Raw genomic sequence first — 23941 nt, forward strand, 5'->3', positions numbered from 1 at the left:
TCGAGGTACATGTAGCTGCAACTGACGGGAGCCGGGAGCTTACACCGGGAGTCTTGGCAAAGTTACGACGAATCATGTTTGGGCTGTCACTGAACGTGAACGTCTCTTGCTTCGCATCAACTTGACAATTCCAACTTTCATGTCACTTTCTTCAAAGTAAAGTACCTTACTCGCCGGGACGTCTACAGCTTCATCTTTTGTTCCATCACACATCTCCGCCACTTTTCCGTTTCACTTTATCGTCCAGTTTTCTGTCTCGGACCAGACCGTCGAGCGCCCAAGATGTCTGCCTCACTTGCGCCAGAGTGTAACGAGGTGAAGGAGTAGGTCCGATGCCACCTCAATCATAGTGAAGACGGCTTACCAGATTGACCATTGTCTAGGCGCTACGATACATGTTTTTTGAAGTGGTACAGCGAAAGCATGTTGATTTGCGATCCACTTCTGCTCTTTTTCTTTAGAGGAAAATCCAGAGGCTAACCAACGATACAGAGTACCTCCGAGGTGTTGGCAGTGACAATAATGAATGCGCCGACTTGTTCAAGAACTACCAAAAATGCTTGACGGTATGTTGCCTTTTATTGCTATCCCACTAGGGGCACGGCTCACAGAGGAGTGTAGGCGGCTATTAGAGAACGAGGAATCGACAAGTTGGTCGACGAGGCGCGGGAAGACCAAAAGGAGAATGACGCTATACACATGAATCGCAAATGTGAGTCTGGCGCCCACAGCAGATCTGTATATTCTGTAAACTAATAGGACACCACAGGATTCCAAAGCGCCAACGGCTCATGGCAGGATTGTAATCATTCAATGGGAGTTACGGAACGGCTTTGGGAGGGCGAGACTTGGATCACCATTTGGGACTATGGAGCGTTTTACTTTTGTACATCATAAAACATATAATCATAGAACGCATCTCAACTCTGATTACTTACCTATGAATATAAACTCGTGCGCTTTGTCCGTTTTCCATAAGCCATCTTATGGCTCTTTTAGAGGCCTTCCGCACGTCGTCGATAGTCCCGCCACATTTAGCCACTGTGGCTGGTGAGTATCCCAATTCGTCTAAGCTCGGAAAAAAGTAAGGAGTGGATCCCGGGTGTACCTGGCACGTCCTCCAAGACACATCTTCACACGGACATGCCAAGTCCTACCCATCAAGCTCAGCTCCACGATCCCGTTTCGATGCCCCTTTACGCGGGAGGATGAGCTTCATGCTACCTTATCCGCTTGTCTCCTTCTGCCAAACGCATCAATTTTATCCAACCGTCCAAGCTGAAGATCACTTGTGAAACAACCGCCTGTAGTTCTCTATTTCGAACGATAAACACGATCCGTTGCGCCGTCGACCCATTAGCAAACCTCAAAATAACAGCAACCCCGATTCCCGAGTCCCACCCATCCATCGCGCCGATCCGAATTTACAGACAAGCAACAGCCCAGCCTAGCCCAGCCTTCCACTAAACAACCTCTGATTACCCGCCTAGACCGTCGCCTACCAAGAGTACCCGCAACATAGGAGATCTCGAAAATTACCGACGGATCATCAATCACTTTCACCTTGAACCGAACCTTGAGCCTCACACGTTTCGTTCTCGCGATTCACGCCTTGTGACGCCGCACGCTTGTCGCCTCCCTAGTCTACGCCGCGCACCTTCCATACCCCGTCACCGAACCCTCGTTTTCCCTGCCTTGGCATCGTCTCCCCAGGCTCGGCATGCGGTGCCCAGAATAGCAACGATTCTATGCACCCCCTCTCGATCCTCAGCCTTGCCATCTTCGTTGCCGGCTACACCACCGCTCGATGGGACCTCGTCACTCGCCTCTATGAACTTGCCATCTTCGCCTGGGATCACGGAGTCGTTGTAAGCACACATGCACACCACCCTCCTCATAGTTCCGGCCTGCTTTCTTTTCCCATTGGTCATTACACTAGTCCTGACATTTTCTTGCGCAATGGGCTCTAGACTCGCGCCGCAAAAGGTTTCGCCGTCCTGACCTTGGTGTTCTGCCTTATCGTCATTCCCGTGGAACGCCTAGCAGAAAGAGAGGCACGCTTGGTACGACTTGTCCTCCCACACTTTCCCCGCCCTTTCTACCCTCGTGTCGACCCGACATTGTCTTGTCGACCGCGGCTGACTTTCGCCCCTTCCCACCGGGGCTCTTCATGTGAAACTCTGGCGCCTATACCTTGGCGGGACTCTTGGCTGACGTTGGCTTTTTTGCGCAGCACCCTCAACTCGGTCCCGGCGTTTCAGCTCGAGAACAACTACGGCGGCGGGGCTCCTTTTGATCGTGCTGCACCTCGACGCACCCTCCGGCCATGCCAGAGAGCAATGGCTTGATGAGAATATTCTGGCCCACAGACATCCAACGCTCCGAGTCTCCCGGTGTCGTCGTGGGATGGAGAAACTCGCTGCTGGATGTCTTTGTTGTGGCCGTCCTTGATCATGTCGATGTTAGTCGTAACTCTCCGCCTGCTTTGTCTGCTTATCGGCTCGCGACTTTTTTCCCCATCCAGCTGACGATCGCCTAGGCCGGCCACGTCGAGTTCGCCTTGAAAGTCGGTACCCTCTTCAAGAATTCTCCATACCCTGTCAATATCGTATACGAACGATGCGGACACTCGTCAATGAACGTGTTGGGTCTCACCAATGCCGGCGACGCCGTGGTTCTGGATCCCTACCTCTTCCTTGCCACCACGACCGGCTCCATGAAGGTCCCGCGCATTACCTGCGCCCAGGCCACCAGCATTCAAGTCATACTCTACGACAGACCATTGCCAGAACGGATGCAGTGCATATCTCTGAACCCCATCGCATTAGCGTTAGACAACCACGGCAGCACCCACGGTGCCCCCGAGACTGAGACGGAGCTCGAGTATGAGCTGCAGGAGGATGAGAAGAAGGAGCAGAAAAGGAAACTGGTGGAGAAGATCAAGTTGCACAGCATCATCCAGCGCTCCCCATCCGCCAAGGAGAAAGCCCTCCCCAAGATTGTCAACCAGATAAACTGGGCCTGGGAAGTGGAGCAGTTGCTGCAGAAGAACGCATCGTTGATCGGGACGCGCCCTAGGAGGACACTGAGCGTCTCGGAACGTGTTGTCGAGCATGCCGCAACAATGCGGGACTACGTCTGGGATATGATCCTGCTCTACGTCTTTCCCATTATGCAATGGAGCTTCGTATATCTCCTGATGACCCATAGGGTGCTCGCAGAGATGCTCCTCCAGGTACTCGAGTGGAGAGCACGTCCGCGATATGCTGCCCTGAAAGATATCTCAGCGACGGCACAACAGGTAGAGATCAGGCTGCAACAGTTCTGCTACTGGCCGCTCCAGTACATCACTCTGCGGCGGCGGAAGAACAACTGGGGAAGTATCACGACGAGCCATCCGGAGTACATTCGGTTCTATAACAGTCTTTGGCTGGTGGCCAACGATGTCATCATCGGCATAGCTCTCGGCTCCTACATCATCGACAACGCCGACTGGGTTGCCAATGCGATGGGCCACCTCCTGAGAACCTATGCCGTCAAGGCTTTGCAGCGGAGCATATCATGGCTGATGGGCTGGCCAGCCGGCTTGAAGTTGAACAGCGAGCTGGCGCTGTTTCTGGGTGACCTTTTCCTCTGGGTCATTGAATACTGGTCGAGTAAGTTTTGTCTAAATCCCTCCTCGAATTGTTGATTTGACTCGAGACCGCTGATCTCTTTAAAAGGCTGCATCGAGACCTTACAGCCGGCCCTGCCGCACATCGTCTGGTTCATCGGCTTCTCCAGCTTCGCCGGCGCAAGCATGCCCATTGCCATGTTCTCCGATCTGCTGTCCAGCCTGACCATCCATATCCACTCCTTCTACCTCGCCTCCGCTCGCATATACCACTGGCAGCTGACAATCCTCATCTCGCTCTTCCACCTCTTCCGTGGTAAGAAGCATAACGTCCTCCGTAACCGTATTGACTCGTGCGACTACGACCTCGACCAGCTGCTCGTCGGCACCATCCTCTTCACGCTCCTCTTCTTCCTCCTACCGACCGTCGTCGTCTTTTACCTCAATTTCGCCATTGCCCGCATGGTCATCATCAGCCTCAAGGCCGTTTTCGATACGCTGCTTTCCTGTCTGAACCACTTTCCCCTGTTTGCCCTCATGCTGCGCGTCAAGGACCCACGGCGGCTCCCAGGTATGCTGCGCGCTATTCTTCCCCTTGTCAAGATTACCAGGGCTGACGACCGATAGGCGGTATCCGTTTTGAACTCAGAGATACACAGGACTATAAGCTGAATTCCGATCCCCCCAACGGCCCGCCGACATCCGTCATCTACCTCAAGGTAACCAATTTCCCTCGGCCAATTTCCTCCGCTGTCGCCAGCAGCTAACCCCTCGTAGTCCATTCCCCTCACCTTTCGAGCCATGTTCCATCAATATTTCCAGATGGGAAACCGCATCCGCAAGCACTACCTCTCGCCCGGCGTGCTTCTCTGTCTCTTGACAGGCAAATTCGTCCCGCCCATCAACCGTAAGAAGCTGTACAGCCTGCAATATAGCATGCTCCCAGCGAGGCGGGCGAGTATCCGCGAGATGTGGGCGGCCGTGACGGCACCATCCCCGACACCTGCGGTGCAGCAGATCCCCGTCATCGCCAACGGGCGGCGGTATCCAACGGGTCCCGGGACGGGGGGACGGACGAGAGCTCGGCAGTAGATTGCGTAGAAGTAAATGCAGATGATAGTTAATGAAATGTCTTAAACAGTTCTTTTGATACCTTGTTCTTCCCCCTTTCCCACCGCGTTCAGAAACTCGAGGCAGTATTAACACCTATAGGAGTCCAATGACACAACCTAGGCCGACTATCTATCCATCTTTGCAGCACCTCGGTCACGACAGAACCTTTAGGGGTCCGGTTCCGCGAGAAATCCGCGTTTCTCAGTTAAATGACAAGCTCAGCAGCCAGAAAGAGTAAGACGTGTAATGATGATAGCAATGGCCAATATGCATCCCGTTGTCTTTGCCTTATCTAGTACAATCGAGCGCACCCATGCAGCTCATGTTACATGCTACACGTGCTTGTAAGAAAGCATCTCCGCTACCTCGGTCTCCCTTCCCCACCGGGCCATCTCCCTTCACTGCCATCAGCTCGACAGGAGAACGACCTTGTACCGGCCTGCTTGCACCTCAAGTGGTCCACGATCCGAGGAAAGAAACGAAACGAAACGATCCTTTCCCTTTACCCCAACCAAACGCATATATTACGGGCGAAAAGAACCATGCGCTGTCACCAGTAGACCTGCCGGCCTGCTTGTCCGGGCCGGGTTGGACGAATAGGTTGATAACACAACAAGGGACGGGGACGCCATTTACATCCCCTCAAAGTCGCCGCCCAGGTCGTCTTCGTCGAGATCACCCTCTTGAATCTCCTTGGCCATCTCTCGTTCCCGTTCCCGGGCCTCTTGGGCATTCTTAAGCTCGAGGCGATGTTGGTTCATGGGGAAGCGCATGGCCTGGCGAGGAAAGAAAAATCGTCAGTACTTTGCAAAAGGCGGGTGGGTTGGAAGAAAGTGCATAAACATACCTTGACACTTTCATCGTGTAGATCCAGGCAGGCGCGGATTCTGTCGTGGAAAGCCTCACCAGGCTCCCGTGTCGCGTATACATCTCCGATCTCCTTGCTCTTCATAAAACCCCTCTCCCGGTCAAGAGTAGCCTCGATGACACCGTCACGGATAGCCTTGGCCACGATGTACTCGGCAGACTCTTCGCTGCCGAGGTGCAAACGAATGCAGATGTCACGTAGCGAGATGCGCGAGTAAGACAGAGACATCATGCGGATGCCCGTCTTGATCACGTTCTGCCGCAAGCGCAAGATGAGGGTATACGTGCTATCGCGCCGGAAGGTGTCGGCATGGTCCGCGATGATGGTCTCGAAATCGCCCAGGTTACCGATACGCACAGCCTGGACTAGCAGGAAGTAGGGTTCGAGGGCCTGTTCGAGAGTCGGTTGCCGGAAGGTGGATCGCTCGGGAATGTCGCCCATCAGCAGCTCGACAACGAGCAGAAGTTTGGTGGCCGTGGCGGAGAAACCCGCAGCGCAGGCGCTCGATGGGGCTTTCCTGGTGGCAGCCGTCAAGTGCTCGTGTGCCTCGGTGTAGCGCAGCTGGATGGCGCGAATCCGTCCCAGATAGTACAGGAACCGGGCGACCTGGTTGTTGACAGCGTTCTCGGGAAACTGGGTGTGAGAAACCAGAAGATCAGCCTGGGTGATGTGGGAGGTCGACAAGTAGTTGCGCAGCAGGAGAACGATGACGGAAGCCTGCGTGTCAATGTCCTTCCGAAGCACGGCGGTGCGCAGAGCCGCCAGGAGAGTTGGACGGATCGAAACGACGGGCGACTGAGGAGACGGAGGCTGGGGCGCGAGCTGCTCGCAGAAGAGTGAGTAGTAGAAGTACAGCTTGGCGGAGAGGGAATCTAATGTCCGGCGGTTGAGAGACTGAACGCGGTCGGCAAGGTACTTCGAAAACTCGGCACCGCGCTGGAACTGCTTCGAGTCGAACAGATAAACTTGTATGAGGATACCGAGGAAGATGTCAATCTCCGGGATGATTTCCTTGACCTCCTTCTTAGCTCCGTTCTTGGCGGGTGTCTTTACGGACGAGTCACTGTCGACTTCCATCTCGGAGCTGCCAGAGCGACCCAATGGCATGCTTTCGCGGCCGATGGCGATGAGAAGCTGTTTGGCCGCATTCCCGGATGTGACAGTCGCAGGGAAAGTATCCACGATGGCCTGGGCGATGATATCCGGGTCGAGGCGTTTGCGGATCAGCGAGATGGACCGCAGTGCTCGGAGCGAGAATCGAGCATCAAACAAGGCAACGGCTCGGTCCAGCAGGGCGAAGTTGCCCTTGATTTCTATCCCCCGCCACTACAAGTTAGCATTTGGGCCCGACATGAAGCCCCCAGGCAAGGGGTCGAGATTGAAGTTTGCGATGCACCCACCGGCTACCGTCTGGGCAACTGGGTCAACCTTGACGGCCCCGTCATCGGCCTTATCTTCGTCCATGGCAATATCGTCATCGGTATCGGGCGTTGGACCGCCAGACGAGTTTTTGGAGCCTTTCGAGGGCGGCACAACAACCGTCATCTCCTCGTCGCCGTCCTTGGCGCCCTTCTTACCCTTGGACTTCGCGTCCTTCATTTCAACATCTTGGTCGTTCCTGACACCGTTTTCGAGCGGCTCATTCCCGTTGCGACTGGGTGTCTTGCCCGGCATGGCGGCGGAGAGCGGAGAAGAGAGGGAGTGCGACCGTTAGGATGAGGTGCCGGTGTTGATTAGGGCACGAGGATGTTCGTATAGGTTGAAAGAGGCGAGCGCGAGCAGGGGAGAACAACAGGAACAGATTGTGCCTAGCTGTTGGGAAAGTGGAATAATGAGCCCCAAGAAAGAGGTGAATATCCGGATGCAGTGGTATACAAGCGAAAATCAGGATGGTAAATTGGTGGATAGGCCACTGTCGCTGACAGGTGATGGTGGTGTGGCCGTTGTTGTCGTTGTGTTGTCTTGTGATGCAAGAAGGTTCGATGGAGCGTGACCGGGAGCTTCAAAGATCTGGTGCACAGGCCAGCGCAGCAAGGACCAATGTTAATCCTAAGGTACTTGAGATTGTGTGGAGGTTCGCGGGTAGGAGAAGTACCAAGTACTTTCTGGTCACTGGTTCAAGAAATTGCTGCAATGGGACCCCGGTACACGTGTACTTCGCAGCTTATTAGGCAGGCACACAGCTCATGGTGACGTTGTCGATGTTGCCTGAGAAGGGTTGCATTTGCTTAGCTAATCATCATCTTGGTGCAAATGGCTCAGCTCGTACAGTACTTCGTACATGTACGTCGCGTCTACCCTACCAACGCAAGCTGGATTTGCAGTTTGCGGCCATCAGGCTGAGTAAGGAAAAGGTCGCATGTCACCAAAACAATGGCTGCCAGGACGGATGCGTATAAAGCGATCCAATACATCCGTACTCTGACGCCCAGCATCCCCAGACCAATCAGTGAATCTAGAAGACAGTAACCGTTGTTACTCAACAGCTCGCCACCTGTCTTCTCGTATGCCACCAAACGGAGCCACGGAACGCTCTGCTAACCAAAGATAAGTTCGGTTCCAAGGCTGGATATTTCGGTGGCCGGTCTTCCTGATGCGAGATTCCACCCTTGAAGCATGAACATCCCAGATTCCGTAGCCACTGCTAGTTCCGGTCTTGAGAAGTCCCGACGAAGCGGCTCGTATGTAAGCTGCCATGGCGGAGCGTGTGTGCTAGCCTACGTTGGGGTGTGACTGCGACTTCTTGAATCAAGCCTTATGAAGTACGATGTAATCATATTCCGTCTTCAGATATGTTGCGGATTCCTATGAATTCCTGGTACAGGAAAGCTCGGGTTGCAGTCGAGTGATCGGTCAGAGGGCATACGGCTCGGAACCATTTAGTTTGCTTTAGATGAACGCCACCTGGATATGTTGGCAGCATTATTAGGCGGCTTACATGCGATATCATATAGGTGCTTATAGTGAGCCTTTTTAGTCTTGGATTGGGCCATCGGCTTCGCATATTTGCTGACTCAGTTCACGAGGCTATCGGATTCTCACCTCCAACAAGGCTGACGATATATGTGGGGACTGGCTTGGTACGAACCTTACGCGATTGGTGATTGGTGATTGGTCACTGTCGCTCCGTACTGAGTAGTACCCTTGTAGTATGGAGGCGCGACGCTGTACAGAAGAGGCGCGACGTACTACCTCGACCACGTTCTTCCTGAACGCCAACCACCCATCACCAGCCTGCTCAACCTTTACCAAAGCTGTCGATCTGCCGTACAACCTCTCGGCTGCCCGTCCATCCGAACTGCCGTGACTTGACGCCGCGAGTACGATGAACCCCCAGGGCCAGCCTGTCCAGGGGCAGCCGAATGCCATGGCTGCCCAGCAAGGTTCGGTAGGCCATCCAGCTGCGGCGTCTCAGCGATCAATGTATCGACCGGAGATGATGCGAAACCTCCCCATCCTCAACGACGACGAGAAAGTTAAATACGAACGTGGTTTGAGAGCGCTGTGGACTACCATGGAAGGCAACGCCGAGGATTCGCCGCAGCATCAGGACGCCAAAAAGAAGATCCAAGATTTCACAAAGATGCTCATGGGGAAGCTGCAGGCACGTAGGTTACAGCAGCAGCAGCAACAGCTACAGCAGCAACAGCTTCAGCAGGCCCAACAGAATCAACAGGCTCAGAAAAACCAGCAGCCCCAGCAGAATGTGCAACAGAACCAACTTCCCGCCCAGCCGCAAGCCAACGCGGCCCTGGCGCAGCCCGCTGTTGCTGAGGGCACTCCCGCGCCCCAAGAAGCTACAGTCAAGATGGAAGCGACAGGGGGAAACCCATCGTCGAAGCCCGCTGGTACTCCCGGGGCCGTGGGCGAGCCGGCGCCGGCGGCAACTGCGGCCCCTGGTCCCGCATCCGCAGGTCCAACTGTACCTCAGCAACAGGTTCTCCAGCCGCCTCAGCAGCCGCTTCAACAAGCACCCCAACAGCCGCCTCAGCAGCCGACGAACCCGATCCCTGAGCATATCCTGAACCACGTACGGTCCATGACGTTCAACGCCCCCCCTCAGATCGTTGAGAAGGGCCAGGATGCTGCCTTAAAGTGGTCCAACGAAATGCGGAATCGTTACGTGCGGTCTCTCATGCAGATGGAGCATGCCGGGCATCAGATGCGAAAGATTAGTAGCGCCATCAAGGAGCGTCAAGATAAAGGAAACCCACCAAGTCCGGAAGAATTGAAGCAGCTTCAGATCAGAAGGGATCACAATCAGAAGCTATATCAGGATGCGCAGCAGTTCGTTCACAGCTTTAGAAAAGCTCAGGAACTGACCAAAGCCAATGCGCAAAATGTGGCGGGAGCCACGCGGCCCCACCAACAGAATACCATGGCGGCCTCTGGGCAAGGTTTGCAGCCTGCGCAGCCCGTCGGTCAGGCCAATGTGCCCCAGACTGGCAGTCACACACTTGGGCCCGGAGGCCAGAACATGCAACACCAGCAGGCACCTGCTCTTGCCGAGGGCGCGAGGATTCAGCAGGCAGGAGCAGCAACACAGGCCAGAGGCGGAATGGCCGGTGCCCCACAACATCAACCTCAAGCACAACCTCAGATAATGGCGCAGCAGGCATCAGTCGGGACCGCACAACAGCCAGTACCGCAACCTGGCGTTCCTTCCAACCAAGGCCACCAAGGAATAAATACGCCTGGGCAGGCTAACGTCGCAGCACCGTCGGCATCAACTCCTGGGCAGCAGAATTCCGCGCGGACCCAGACACCACAAACCGGACTGCCGGGCGCCAGCGGTCAAGCACTCACCCACTCGGCTGCCGTCTCCCGAGCCAACCAGCGCATCAATCCACAGATGCCCACGAACATGCCGGGCCAGGCCGGTATGGGCACACCTGGTCCGCCTGGCGGACCCGGCCACATGGGCCAGGGCGTCATGGGCTCCGGTGCTGTCAGCAGCAACAACTCCCAGCAGGGCCATCCCCACCTCCACCCAGTGCAGCCTTCGCAGCCACCACAAACCCTCCATCCCAAACTTCCGATCCCCAAACAGCTGCACGAAAAAGCGACCCAGCCCCCTCAGCCAGTCAACATGACCGGCGGCGCGGGAGCGGGTCGACCCACATACACCGGCGGGAACGGCATCGCCGGAGGTGTTACGGGCCAGCCGGCAATGCAGAAGATCCCGATGTACTCGCACGAGGCGGAGGGCGACCATGTTCTTAGCAAGAAGAAGCTTGATGAGCTCGTTCGCCAAGTGTGCGGCGGTACAGCCGAGGGACAGGAGGGCAATTTACTGAGTCCTGAAGTCGAAGAGGTAAGTGCTTCGTCCCAAGGAGTAGCCCGCGATACGACGTGCCGAGCATTGCTGACCAATGGTGGCTCTTATGTGCAGAGCGTTCTTACTATGGCGGACAGCTTCGTCGACAATGTTCTCAATGCTGCCTGCCGCCTTGCGAAGGAGCGCGGCTCCAAGGTGCTGGAGATCCGCGACATCCAGCTCGTGCTCGAACGCACGTACAATATCCGGGTGCCGGGCTACTCGTCGGACGAGCTACGTACGGTCCGGAAGGTGCAGCCGGCGCCTGCGTGGATCACCAAGATGAGCGCCATCCAAGCTGCGAAGGTCACTTCTGGCAAGACCGAATAGAATTCGCCTCTGCCGCCTAAGAGACAGAAATCTCGCAAGCCTCGTCAGGATAAGGCCCTCGTCGGAGCGCAGACGGAGGTTTCCGGGCAGGGAAAGGCACAGGGATCCGCGCAAAATGAGACGCGAGGTCATGAACAGTCGGAGTCCACCGCCAGCGGGCCGCAGCAGTCACAGGGATTACGAGGGGACTCGGTGGACAACCAGACGGCTGAGTCGCGCCCCGGCTCCCGGCCCCGGCTTGTGGTTGAAATGCTTTGACGCACTCTTTTTTTCGGACCTTTTTTTTTCACCTTTCTTTAATTATTTTGCTTTTCGATATTGTTTACCGGTACACTTTGGCGGCAGGGTTTGACGAACATGATAGGGAGTTGGGGAGATGTAAAAGGCGTTTCGGCAAGGTAAAGGTTCGCTGGACCCAAGAGCGGCGCAGAGGAGTCGGGCAAGTAAGTCTCCATGAAATGAGAGATGGGCTTTATTGTCCGCCATCTGTGAGCTCAGCATATCCGTTTTAGTTTAGGTCATCAAATGGCTCTCGTGAACGCAGTTCATCGGCATGTTGTTGGTCTTTGGTCAGTTTGTCGTGACTGCCCTTGATCGAGCTATGTGGACGCCGGTTAGACATTTTGTTACGCGATGGCCCGAGTGTGTCTCCTGCAGTGCCTCATTGGGCGTCTATACTCATTGCGGCGGCCGTGTTAAGGATTCATGGACAAAGATTCAAGTGGGCATGATGACTACATGGTATTCTCCGTTGACGCCTGCAGTTACCCTGGTGGCTGGCGGGATCAACCGATGAAGATGAATCGGACTTGCTTAGGTATCATCCATATCTCTCTAAATAACTTTGGTATGTTTAGTTATGGATGGTGATTCCCTCGACTCCTCTATGCAAGTCTCCAGCATTTCTTCCTGGTAGCAGTGTCCTCCCTTTTCTGAACCACAAGTCGAGCAACGTTTGAGCATGCCCAACCGGGCAGGAATCATTGGGTTCACGGTACCTTATCTTTTGTGGATATGAAAATGAAAACGAACCGTGTAATGAAGTCCAGGCGACCAACCAGCTAGCCAGTGACTTTAAGCATTGTATTCTGACCACCGTAGTAGACCTCCGTCCCTCTCTGGGTCACCTTGTCACCTCTACGTGCTAGGACGCGGGATTTGGTGGTGTGGATGGCAGGGAGCATGGCAATCATGACCCGCGCAGATTCTTAGTGTCGCGACAGCGTTGCAAAGCGTCCAACCGGAGATGGAAAGGGAATGATTATGTGCATGTGAGCGTCCAGATACCTGGGTACGGCATGCACGGAGTGAAATTTCGTGCAGCAACAGAAGTGACTGGAGAAGTAGAGTAAAGGGGGAAAACAAAGAAAATGCTGTATTCGATGTATTCGTAGTTCCGTGCCCCTCTTCGCGAAAGCTGGTGACCAGGGAGTCCGGAGCATTGGTGCCCAAAGGCATGATGAATGCCCTAGCCCACGACAGAAACGGTGGCACAGACCGAGCGACATCGGCCAAATGATAAAACGGAGAGGCGACTCGGTAGCGGAACAGCGCAACTTGGATGGCCACTGGATACTCGTGATAGTCGTCTAGTATTCGTACATCCACCGCTGGCTAACAAACACCGACGGTGACTGCTCTTCCAAGTATCAGCCCAACACTTTGTCTCCCGCTTCCTCATCACCGCCAATGCGTAATTACTTTGTATGTATGTTTCTCTTAGCCTGGTTTGGTACACGTCGGAAAACATGCTACGCTCCGCGAGTGGACTGAAGATGACATCCCTACAAATACTTCGTAGTTGTATTGTCCAAAACTTCAAGCCACGTCTGACTCGAAGAAGCGAAACCGCGCCACAACACGGCCACTGCCAGCCTTAACTGGAAGTTACCAAGTACCGAGTACAGGTCTTGCAAGCCGTGACAGCGACACCATCCCCCTGTTTCACGACCCTACAGCGTACCGACTTGTACCTATTCGTATCATCCACCGCTCCCAGCATGCACCCCCACCCCTCTAGCCTTATTATTGCTTCCGTACTTCCTCCCAAAGTCCCTACTCCTGCATCTTGTATTTTCTTCTTCTTTTTCTATCCCTCTCTCCCTCTTCCTCCCCTTCTCACTCCCATCCTCTCCCGTTCTCTGTCGGGTTTATCTACCCAGCCTGCAGAGCATCCTTCAATTGCCTTCTTCGGTGCCTCAATTGCCCGGCCCCCCTTTTTTGCACCCACTCTGCTTCGTCTCCAATTCCGCTTGGCGAATCTCTGCTCTCCCGGGTCAAACGCGCACTCGGTGCCCGTCCTGTGAGCACCCGCGGACTGCACAGCACTGGGTCTGTGGCCTTTCGCTGGGCGAGTCCAGCCAAACTGTGACCGAGCTAAGACACAACAAGGGAAACATCCTACCTACCTACCATCGTATTTCCAACACCACGACACCAGACCAGGTCATCCCCTGTTCGCCCATACTCCCCATCTCTCACGGAATCACCCACTGTCCTCCCATTCTCCCGTCTCAATTCACGAATCATAACCACCACGTCTGCGGTCGGCACCCGTTCCCTTCGAGCCGAGACCACTAGCGACGGCTGACGAGTGAGAAATCCTGTGGCCCGGCTGCCAACATATATTTCATCTATTCATCTACCTCACCCTGACGTACTCGGCCTGTTGTTTGTGCAACACGTATTTTACCGACTGGGATCTCTTGCTGCGCTGTACGTCTTAGGGTAGTTTGAGCTCAAATTCTCTGCTTCCATCTCGCCGCCTCGCCTCCTCGTCAGCGTCCCGCTCGAGTTTGGATCCTTCAACCCAAGGACTATCATGACAACTAACAGCCGCAACCGGATATTCTCTTCTCCTTGTCGGAGGTTTCTTCTCTGGGTATTGACGCCTTGAAACAAAATCCTAGCTGGCTTCTCTCTGGCCAGTTTATCCTGCACACATCTTGACATTCACATATCCTGGGAATCTTATTTTTTTTTTCACTTTGTTTTCTTATTTTTTCCCTTTTTTCCCCCGATCCTGCCCTGTCTCTGTGGTGGAACCTGCAAGAGTCACAGGTCAGGTCTTTCCCCCCCTCCCCGCCAACACATTACCCCACACTAAGAAATAGTCCCTGAGTCGACGAAAAAGAAAAAAAGGAAAAAGAAAAAAAAAAGAAACCCAAAAAAAAGGACAAGAATCGACTCGTCGATCCAGAGATCGCCAAATTGGAGAAGACGAATACAAACTCTGGCCACGATCTACCGGATTAACAAACCAATTATACACGTTTTTTACATTACGTACCTTTCATGGGCGCACCCGCAATACCCGATACTAGACCACGCGGACTACCCGTCCCCTCTAGAAACAAGCGGCCCACGACCCCGACTCTAAAATTCGTCGGTGACAGTAGTGGCCGTGGCGGGGGAATGGATCCGGCTTCACCGCCTCACACCCCAACTTCCGTCTCACCTCTATTCACTCACAAAATGGCGGCGAGCAAAGCCTCCCGTCACCTACCACCTTACCACAACGTGACCCGCCCAGCAGTGTCGCGAAAATCCAACATCCAGCCCACTGGCCATGGTCACCAATTCAGCTACTCCCGTTCCAACCGTTTTGCGCAATTGTCACCACAGAGCAGCTCGGAGGACGACGATGACGATGACGACGATGATGACGAAGAGGGAGATGATGAAGGGGATGAGGATGACGATCGGGAATCATCCGATGCCGAATCGTCAGGGACGGACCTGCCTCGATCATCAAGCGACGAGGGAGAAGAAGAAGAAGATGACGAGGATGACGATGACGACGAGGAGGAGGACGAGGACGACGACGACGACATCAACAACGGCATCAAAGCCCGGAATGTCGACAAGTATAATATCGGCGACCGCGTCAAGGCCGGCACCAATGTACGAAATATGCGACGCGCCCAAAGTCCTACCAGTGGAGACGACGATGATGAAGAAGATGACGATGAAGATGACGACGATGAAGATGATGAAGATGACGATGAGGAAGACGATGACGACGACGACGACGACGACGACGACGACGACGACGACGAGGAAGATGATATGGGTCAAGACCAGCCAACCGTGCTAAGCCCCGCACCCGTGCGCGCTAGCCGATCCACAACCGCCGCGAACTTTGTCGTTGAAGAATTGTCCGATTTTGACCCCATGGATAAGGAGCGTGCCGGCGTCATCGGCCCCACTAGCATCGAGTATCCCGATACGGAACAGTCCCGCCCTCCATCGCGCGGCTCTGACAGCTCGGCAAGCGATAACGATAGCGATAGCGATTCCAGTAGCCGCCGTCACTACCACCAGTCTCTCGCCTATGCCAACCTAACGCATCGACCCCGCCGCTCCGAACTCGACCGCAACATGATGTCCGACCTTCGAAATCTGAACTGCAGCGCCTCGGAGGCTTCTCGGGACCTATCGCCCGAGGCATCCCCGGAAGCAGTTCCCAGAGCGTCCCATCCTTGCGACATTGACGACCACGACGAAGAGGACGACTTTTTCGATCCCGCCGACGACGCTGCTCTGAAAGAGTTTGCCCGCATGCAACGCGAGATCAAGATGCGAAAGCGTCGGTCCCACGGTAGCTCGATCGGCAAACGCACGCACTCGGAGCGCAGCGACAGCGACGGCCTGGAAGACCTCATGTCGTTCGGAGAAGACACAATCGCCTGGGATGCCGTGGGCGCCAGTGCGCGGCGGTTGCGGCGCCGTGTGGGCGACCGGCGCAGCCTGCAGTTTCAAGACCCACCGCCAGAGCGCATCGAAGAGCTCGAGGAGCCGTCGAGCGGCGAGGAATATGCTGCGCGGCTGCGCATGACGCGAGGATTCGGCATGCTGTTTGGCGATGGCGAAGCGCTGGCGCGGGAGCTCCCCTACTACGCCATGGAAATCGACGAGGACATTTAGGGTGGAATTTCAGGCGTCTTTTCGGGGATGTGGGTTAAAAAATGATGGGACTGGATATTTTCACGAAACGACGATGGCCATGATAACGATGACGACGAGACGAGACGAAGGATAAAAAAGAAAAAAACGGGGGATACGGGGACAAGCGGGTTTGGGAAACGGGGTTTTGATGATGTGCGATGCCCCCATCTCGTTACGTTCTGCGACGCCTTTCGACGATACGCGATACATGAGGAATTATTAACCCATTGGGTGGAAAGGAAAAGCGAAAAGATAATACGAGGTATACGAGCGGTACGACCATCGTAGACGGAGGATTATCTACTTTCTTTGCATTTTTCTTGTCTGTTTCATTTCATTTTTACGTCTCCTTTTTTACTGTCTGTCTTCCCTTTCCCTTTTGCCCCGTCACGTCACCCACCATGTTTCTCATTTCTTAGATACCTCAACCATAGACCTTGATTTGCAGCATCGGGAACATTCAGCGATGGATGGCATGGAAATGAGACGGAAATGGAACAGCGTTGCCTGATTTGATCTCTCCCTTCTCCCTTGACCCCTTCCCACTTGCCCAGTCTTTTGCGCCTTGTTTTTACGTCCCCATAGACCGTTGCAGTGGAAGGGCCTCAAGGCTCTAATGAGATTGTGGCTTTTGGCATGGCTTTTTGCTTCTCTTCCAGTGAAATGTGAAAAAGTGGAATATCCGTGTCCCTAGGGCGGCCCGGGTTCGGTATCTCCCAGTTTGATACTTGGCGGACACGTTGGCTTTGCGGTCTATAATATACTGGGACCTTTATCAAGAGCATTACGGTGTCGTTCATGGCTTGAGGCAATGGTGAAGACGGGAAACGTGAAGGCTCGCAAGCATGACAATGAGCCATGTAGGTCCGATTATATAAGCATGACCGAGTTACCCCACTGTGAGGATTGCGGTTGGCACACTGTAGTGGGGTTTCCATTACTACCTTGGGTCACTACATTTCGGCAGAAGCGCATCAAGTACACCTCCATTTCCAATCACCTTAATGTCAAGGTATACTGCGACATCCAGTGTTGAAAACAGTACGCGCAAGCCTTGAACAGGCTTCCTCGCATTGTAGCATTGGTACCGCCGGCCACCGCTTCAGGTGGTGCGTATCATCGGACGACAGACGACACCACCACGCTGCCTCTTAAACCCTCTAACCACCCACCATGTCCTTACTCAACGTCCACCTCGAGCAAATCGCGCTCTCCTGTCAAGGAATCGATTCTCTTCCGTACGTCTCATTCCGCTCACCATGACGCTCGACGTACCTTTTTGACCCTCCCAACCTAACCCGCCCGGCCAGGTTCCCACGTCCCAAGATTTTCACCAACGCGCTCCTCCATAACGACGACATCACCTCCTTGATCCGAGACACCGAGCCGCACGAGCGAGCCCTATTCTCCGTGCCACCACCGCCCCCGTCAGCCGTCCAGTCCTCGACCGCCAAGCCAGAGGGCGACCGTAACCGTCGCAAGACGGTCTTCGCCGTCTCGTCGGGGGAGGTCACAACGGGCGGAGGGATCACCGGCCGTCCGGCGCACCGCAATACTGCAGTCGCTTCCGTCCTGGGTGGGGAGCTGCACGACAAGATCGCCCGGCGGCCGTATGGGAGCAGCGGCAGTGGAGACGCGAGGGGAGGGGCTAAGCATGATGTAGACGTGGATATTCTCCTACGGGGCGCGGAGAAGCTGTGCAGGGTATACGCGCCGCCCGGGGCTCTGGAGAGGGTTTCGGCCCTGCGGGGGAGGTGGGCGAGGAGCGGGGGCACGTTGGCGTACTACGAGGCGCGGGTTGCGGAGCAGACGGAAGCGTTGGAGGCGCTGAACCGGGGTCATTGGATGGATGAGGCCGAGAGGGGGGAAGAACGGGAGGAGGAGGGGGGCGGTTGGGAGGAAGGGGATGATGGCATGACGGAGGAGGAGCTACGTGCTGAAGAGGAGGAGGTAAGGGAGCTGGATAGGAAGAAGAGGGAGTTGCAGGAGAGGTTGCGGGCGATGGAGAAGGATCTGGGGGGACTCTTGCATATGTGATGCGTGATAACGACGGGAGACTGTCGGCGGGACGAAGTGAGCCGAACTGCAGTATGTATGATGATTATGAGGATGATACCCATTGGAGACTTTGAGATGATTTTTTTTCTTTGTTAGACACGCATCGATGACTGTCTATGGTCAGCGGTGTAAAGCAAAGCCTAGAAGAATAAAAGGCAAATTAGAAAGCCGCTGACGCTCATCCCTGCTTCTCCTTGATGGCAATAAACGTCTTCAGGAACGTCTCGGGCTCCTGCGCGCCGCCGACGCTATGTTCCCCCTGGATAATGAAATGCGGCACGCCCGACACCCCCAACGCGACAGCCTCGCGCACCTCGCGGTCGACTTCCTCGCCGCCCTTCCCCTCAGCGAGCCAGCTCCTCACCTCCTGGCCGTCGAGGCCGCCCCGCTCGGCCGCGGCGACGAGGTGATCCCACGAGGTGATGTCGCCGGAGCCCTCAAAGTAGGAGCGCATAATCTCGGCGACGACGCGGTTCTGGGTCTCGACGCCTTTCGTCCTGGCGAGCTCGGCGACGCGGTGCGAGTCGCGCGTGTTGCCGGTGAAGCTGTCGAATTTGAAGTTGATCCCCTCGGCCTGGCCCACCTGGCGGAGATGCGCCTGCAGGCCCTCGATGCGGTCGGGACCGAACCGGGAGGCGATGCGCTCCAGCAGGGGGATCCCTTTCTTCGGCGCGGTGGGGTCCAGGTAGAAGGGGGACCAGGTTACGGTGAAGGTGTCGTCTTTGGCGCCGGGGTGGGTGCGTTGGTAGAGGGCTATGGCCTTGTCCAGACGGGCCTTGCCGATGTAGCACTGGGGTTTACTGTTGATTAGTTTGCGCCAGTGATGGCGGGGAGGGTGAACATACCCAAGGACAAACGTTGTCCGAGATGATTCGGATGTTGAAGTTGGTCATCTTGGAGGAGAATGGGCTGGATAGTGAACTATGTAGTGATTCTATACAGAAAAGTCGACTTGACACTTAAGAACTAATAGTGAATCGTTATTGGTAACATGAGGTCGGGATGAGATGGGGCCATTCCTCCATGGCTGTTATATCTCAGACTCTGGGAGTATTTGTCAGCATAGTCGCAATGCCGTCAAGGTCGACGCGGCGGAATTCCGAGGCCGGATAGCTTCCGTGCCAAGCACGCGGTTGAAGAAGAGGAATGCGATAAGGTCCCTCGAGAGTTTTCGATGGTGTAATTAGGTCGCGCTCAAATAATCGTTACACGAGAGAATTAGAAACCAGTTTAAGGATAGTGGGAACTGGCAGTTTCCACGGAGTACAGCGGGACAGCCGGAAGCCTTACAACGTACGCACGGATGGCCCACTCCGGAGCCGAAGTAGCTGGGCCCGAACAAGCGGATCTTGTCGCAGCGGAATCTTGTACGAAGTAGGTACACTACTTGGCGATATTGAGGTGCACTGCACTGATCCTCAGTGACCAGCCTCGGAGAAGCTAAATGTTATCAGACCCAGAAACAGATTATCACGGAGCAACAGTAACCTGCAACAGTAACCTCAACTTGTCAGAAAAGGGTTGAAACAGAAGCCAAAAGGGTATCATTGATATCTAAGCTCTATCCTAACATGGTCGCATCAACTCCCGCCATTACTATAAATGCTCAAGATGGATGATGGTGAACCGCTTGGTCCGGTAATCTATGCATCCCCCGGCCTCCACGTGGAAGGATATGTCACCTCCTTCCCAGACGGCGGGCTCCGACTTCGCGTTCGTGGTTCCCGCTCCTCCCTCCTCCTCTCCAAAGGAGGATACTGCACCGCGCGGTCCCAGTTGTCGAGCGAAGTATACGGGCTTCGCAGCCAAGCGCGCAGCTCATGCAGCAGCAACGGGGTATTCTCACGACCGATAAAGTCCCGGATGAGCTCCTCCGCCACACCCATGCTACCCATCATGTCGACCGTCTTGAGGATGGCGACGATGTATTCGAGGAGAAACTCGAGATTGTTGGCTCGGCGCCGGCGCACGGGGTTGTCGATTTCGTGTCGGTTGGACGACCCCGCAATGTCGCTGTCGCCATCGTCGTCGTCGTCCCTCGTAAGAAAAGCAAACACCCGCAGTTCGCGGCGTAAGAACATGCGAGCGCGCGACACGAGTTCCGGGTCCGCGTTGAACATTTGGGGCGTCAGCTCGCGGTAGCGAGACATGCGGTTGGACCCGACGTGCAGCGAATAGAGCTGGTTGCGGTATACGAAGCGGCGCCGCGCGAGGGGATCGTGGCGGTCGTGCCGGCCTCCCCCGGCGTTTGCGGATGGGTATGGTCTGTTTCCAGCACGGTCGGCGCGGTGGTGTCGGCGGGAATTGGTCCCCTCAAAACGGTAATATCTCGGCTCGCTGGACGATGCGTGTGTCGCCGTCCGTCTATCTGCATCGGCAGACACTCGGTGCCGGGCACTCTCGGTCTTCCGTGGCACGGTGTACGTCTTCCATTGTTTGCGGTCGTCGGAAAACTCGTATCGGACCTGGTGAATCTCAGTCTTGCAAAGAGGGCAAGCTGCTTGCTGTTGCAGCCAGGTTATGAGACACAGATAGTCAAAATGCCTGTGACCGCAGGGCTGGGCCTCGGAGGGTTCGGAGAGATCCGAGAGGCAGATGACGCAGCAGTCATCGCTGGCGATGGGCTGGGACGATATACCCTTTAATGTGGTCTTTAGAACGGTAGACTTGACATCTCGAAAACTTGGGGCAATTTCCGTACCCGTTGTTGGCATGACCGTTGTCGGCGAGAGGTTGACAGTTGGAAGGGGGGAAACTCTCAAAGTCAAAGGGTCTAGATGTATTCGTACCTAGGTATATCCTAGCCACAAATTCGCCACAGACGATTGTGGCGTAGTCCACCCCCGCTCGTCTAACGCGAAATTTCACGCGTTGAATTGACAATGATATCACCCAGGTTCCACTTCGCGTTGTCTTCGCGTTCCCATTAATTACCTATTCCAGACTTCCCCAGTCCATACGAAATACCTACTTCAGTCAGTTTGAGTATCTTGCTAGTCGCTCCCCACAACTCCTGCGTCTTGCTCGACGATATTTCACACGATTCAATAGTATTCGACTACGATCATCGTCAGGCGATGGATGACCAACAGAAAGCTGCTCTCGAGTCGCAGTCTCTAGAACTCCGGGCCGAACTCAAGAGTTGGGAGTCTGCCTGGGCCAAGAGCCATGATGGACGGAAGCCCGGTCGAGGTGACATCAAGGACAACCCTGATATCGGTACGCTGTGACCATTCTTTCTTCCCTTCTATCCTCAAGCTAACAGGAATCCCACCAGCCCGAAAATACAAACAGTACAACAAACTTCGCGACATCTTGTCCGGCAAGGTGGCCCCTCCTCCCAAGCCCCACGTCGAACCGAAGAAGCGCAGATCCCCCGCCGAGTTCAAAACCCAGACACCATCCAAAAGACAAAAACATTTTGAGACACCCTCCAAAACTCGTCCGTCCCCTCATAACCCGACATCCGCCGCAACACCGTCCATCTCCAGAACCCTCTTCAGCCCCGCGCCACCTCGATCCATCGGTCCCACTCCACAAAGAGATGGTCGTGTCCTGGGCCTGTTTGACCTCATGGTAGAGAGGGAACTGGGAACCCCGTCTCGAGGGGCCGGCGTGACCGCGGTATGCGAAGCTCCTTCGTCCCAAACGACGCCAAGCAAACGGAAAGCCGCCGAGATGGAAGACGACAACGACGCGAAACCAGGGCGAACCCCCATGTCAACAAGCAAGAGACAGCTCCTCGACAGCTTCATGACGCCGCTCAAATCCAAGGACGCCAACGCGCAAGCAGCGAGGACGCCCATGTCCGTCTCCAAGCTGCAGTTCAGCACCCCGGCCTTCCTCAAACGGCACAGCCGGGCGCCCCTCGACGACGAGAACGGACCCGTGCCATCCCCACCGCCCTTGAGACTGCCGCGGAAACCCCACGGCCGCGGACTCAGCGCTATCGTCGCCAGCCTGCGCAAGATCGAGGAAGAGGAGACCCACGAGGAGGACATGGAGGCCCTCCGCGAGATGGAGATGGAGTCCGGTGAGGCCCCGCCACCCGATGGCCCAGGGAAGCCGCAGCAGGCCGGATCGATGCGCGAAAAGGAAGAGGCGGACATCCTCGCCGCCGACAGCCAGGTCAGGAATCTCCCGCTGGGCGGGTTCGACGACGAGGCGATGTACGACAGCCCCGTGGAGGAGGAGCAGCTCGACCGGAACGGCCAGCCGCTGAGGGTATACAAGAAGAAGGGCCAGAAGAGGACGACGAGGAGGTCGAACATGAAGCCCGTGTTTATCAAGCGGAGGACCGCGGTTCCTGTCGGGGAAGGAGGGCCGGTGGCGGGGGATGATGACGGCGTGCCGTCCGATCTGGACGACTTTGTACCTTCGGATGTCGATGGGGAGGGCGGAGAGGAAGGAAAGACGACGTCGGAGAAGAAGGCTGCCAAGGAGGGTCCGGTCAAGAAGGCCGTGCGGAAGGTCAACCAGTTGGCGCATGCCAATTTCCGGAGGCTGAAGCTGAAGAACTATGGGGCCAAGGGAGGACCGGGGCACAATAGCAGGTTCCGGCGGAGGCGTTGAGGGGGAAGTGGCATTGGTTATCATCACCATTGGGAGACGGAGTAGGTCACGGCAGGATCATGGTTCTGGTGGACGGAATTGGGTTTGGGAATCGGCACACGGGCGGGCGTATGTTGGTGTTTCTAGGCTTTCTCTCTCATACAAGGTGCATTTGTCGGGTTTGGATACCAGCTCTCATGAGCCTGCCAATGAATTCAGATGAACATGGACAAACGGGAGCACCACGTCAGTGATAGACATCGATGGTGTTGATTCCATCCACAAGTTGGAAAAAGGCACATTGGCATTCAAGCGTATTGTTAAATCTTGCCGAGTCGTCACACATGGTTCTCTCGTCCTGGACCAGCAATGGCATCCCTACCTTCGAGGGTAGGCTCGTGGAATTGTCGATATTATAATGCCCGAATTTGGCAAATGCCAACGGAACCCCAATCTACGGCCACCAGCCAGATATACTGCCTCTCTAGACGGTCCCAGCAGAGCGGACGGAGAGCCAAGGAGCCGACATCTGGTGCCGAGAAAAAGGACTATAGTGTACGAAGTAGTAGGATTTACAGCGTACGGCCGGCTTTAGGTGCAACGTCTTCCATAGTCTCGTGCGGTATCGGGCGCCTCTTAGGCGATGTGATTGTTTGAGAAAGATAAAGAACAAAAGAAAAAGGAGGGTGGGAATGTCAAGAAAGGAAGAAGCAATTGGATAAGAATACTTTGTAAAGCGTCACAAAGCGTCACAGAACATGTCACTTTGTCACTTGTAAATTGTAGCTTTGTCACCTTGTCACTGGCCGCAGGTTACGCGACTTTACTCCCAGTGATTGGCTCACAGTGTCCGGACAGTTGACCCACCCTGGCGCCAGGTACAACGTACCAGTAATATCCTACCGCGCGTCTATTTTCGACCTTATTAGAAACAAACTCCACAACTCATCGTCAATGCCAACGTCTCTTCGTCTCTTTGCAAACCCTTCATCAAACCGACCGGCGCTTAACAGCCACCACCATCCATACAATGCCATTGTGTGTATTCTGATTCCTATTCTGATTCCGGGGTCTGGACCTCCGGTAAGGCTACCGTTATGTGCTTCCCAAGGAACCTCTCTACCGACGTCTACGTCTACGGCAT

At 55.1% G+C, this 23941-nt stretch overlaps 9 protein-coding genes across 9 annotated transcripts; 5 read left to right on the forward strand and 4 right to left on the reverse strand.

Moving 5' to 3' along the window:
* Nucleotides 1-282: 282 nt before the first annotated feature.
* ACRALDRAFT_1037171 (uncharacterized protein) lies at nucleotides 283-4705 on the forward strand (the record flags this gene model as incomplete). The annotated part of the gene is made up of 11 exons (XM_071015051.1): nucleotides 283-323; nucleotides 384-425; nucleotides 476-566; nucleotides 622-716; nucleotides 1739-1868; nucleotides 1971-2063; nucleotides 2336-2461; nucleotides 2540-3656; nucleotides 3723-4184; nucleotides 4241-4332; nucleotides 4391-4705. The coding sequence occupies 11 exons, from the start codon at nucleotides 283-285 to the stop codon at nucleotides 4703-4705; spliced, it is 2604 nt and encodes an 867-aa protein (XP_070871145.1).
* Nucleotides 4706-5358: 653 nt separating this feature from the next.
* On the reverse strand, nucleotides 5359-7268 carry ACRALDRAFT_2114270 (uncharacterized protein; the record flags this gene model as incomplete). Its single annotated transcript, XM_071023674.1, has 3 exons — nucleotides 5359-5502; nucleotides 5574-6907; nucleotides 6995-7268. 3 exons carry the CDS (start codon nucleotides 7266-7268, stop codon nucleotides 5359-5361), a joined length of 1752 nt encoding a protein of 583 aa, XP_070871146.1.
* A 1535-nt stretch (nucleotides 7269-8803) lies between these two features.
* ACRALDRAFT_1083678 (uncharacterized protein) lies at nucleotides 8804-11898 on the forward strand. The gene is made up of 2 exons (XM_071019487.1): nucleotides 8804-10908; nucleotides 10987-11898. The coding sequence occupies exons 1-2, from the start codon at nucleotides 8920-8922 to the stop codon at nucleotides 11239-11241; spliced, it is 2244 nt and encodes a 747-aa protein (XP_070871147.1). The 5' UTR covers nucleotides 8804-8919; the 3' UTR covers nucleotides 11242-11898.
* Nucleotides 11899-13374: 1476 nt separating this feature from the next.
* ACRALDRAFT_2037940 (uncharacterized protein) lies at nucleotides 13375-14364 on the reverse strand (the record flags this gene model as incomplete). Its single annotated transcript, XM_071020842.1, has 1 exon — nucleotides 13375-14364. A coding segment is annotated over exon 1 (230 nt), but the record flags the coding sequence as incomplete, so codon positions are not given.
* Nucleotides 14365-14715: 351 nt separating this feature from the next.
* Nucleotides 14716-16167, forward strand: ACRALDRAFT_1073001 (uncharacterized protein; the record flags this gene model as incomplete). The annotated part of the gene is made up of 1 exon (XM_071018053.1): nucleotides 14716-16167. The coding sequence occupies one exon, from the start codon at nucleotides 14716-14718 to the stop codon at nucleotides 16165-16167; it is 1452 nt and encodes a 483-aa protein (XP_070871149.1).
* Nucleotides 16168-17361: 1194 nt separating this feature from the next.
* On the forward strand, nucleotides 17362-18225 carry ACRALDRAFT_2030352 (uncharacterized protein; the record flags this gene model as incomplete). Its single annotated transcript, XM_071020656.1, has 2 exons — nucleotides 17362-17426; nucleotides 17499-18225. 2 exons carry the CDS (start codon nucleotides 17362-17364, stop codon nucleotides 18223-18225), a joined length of 792 nt encoding a protein of 263 aa, XP_070871150.1.
* A 199-nt stretch (nucleotides 18226-18424) lies between these two features.
* On the reverse strand, nucleotides 18425-19139 carry ACRALDRAFT_2114545 (uncharacterized protein; the record flags this gene model as incomplete). Its single annotated transcript, XM_071023687.1, has 2 exons — nucleotides 18425-19036; nucleotides 19092-19139. 2 exons carry the CDS (start codon nucleotides 19137-19139, stop codon nucleotides 18425-18427), a joined length of 660 nt encoding a protein of 219 aa, XP_070871151.1.
* A 631-nt stretch (nucleotides 19140-19770) lies between these two features.
* On the reverse strand, nucleotides 19771-20961 carry ACRALDRAFT_1066192 (uncharacterized protein; the record flags this gene model as incomplete). The annotated part of the gene is made up of 1 exon (XM_071017296.1): nucleotides 19771-20961. A coding segment is annotated over one exon (1072 nt), but the record flags the coding sequence as incomplete, so codon positions are not given.
* Nucleotides 20962-21323: 362 nt separating this feature from the next.
* On the forward strand, nucleotides 21324-23069 carry ACRALDRAFT_1083682 (uncharacterized protein; the record flags this gene model as incomplete). The annotated part of the gene is made up of 2 exons (XM_071019488.1): nucleotides 21324-21465; nucleotides 21512-23069. The coding sequence occupies 2 exons, from the start codon at nucleotides 21324-21326 to the stop codon at nucleotides 22816-22818; spliced, it is 1449 nt and encodes a 482-aa protein (XP_070871153.1). The 3' UTR covers nucleotides 22819-23069.
* Nucleotides 23070-23941: the final 872 nt, after the last annotated feature.

This window comes from Sodiomyces alcalophilus (genome assembly GCF_042370955.1).
Source record: "Sodiomyces alcalophilus JCM 7366 unplaced genomic scaffold ACRALscaffold_10, whole genome shotgun sequence".
In the NCBI taxonomy this organism is placed as follows: Eukaryota; Fungi; Ascomycota; class Sordariomycetes; order Glomerellales; family Plectosphaerellaceae; genus Sodiomyces; species Sodiomyces alcalophilus.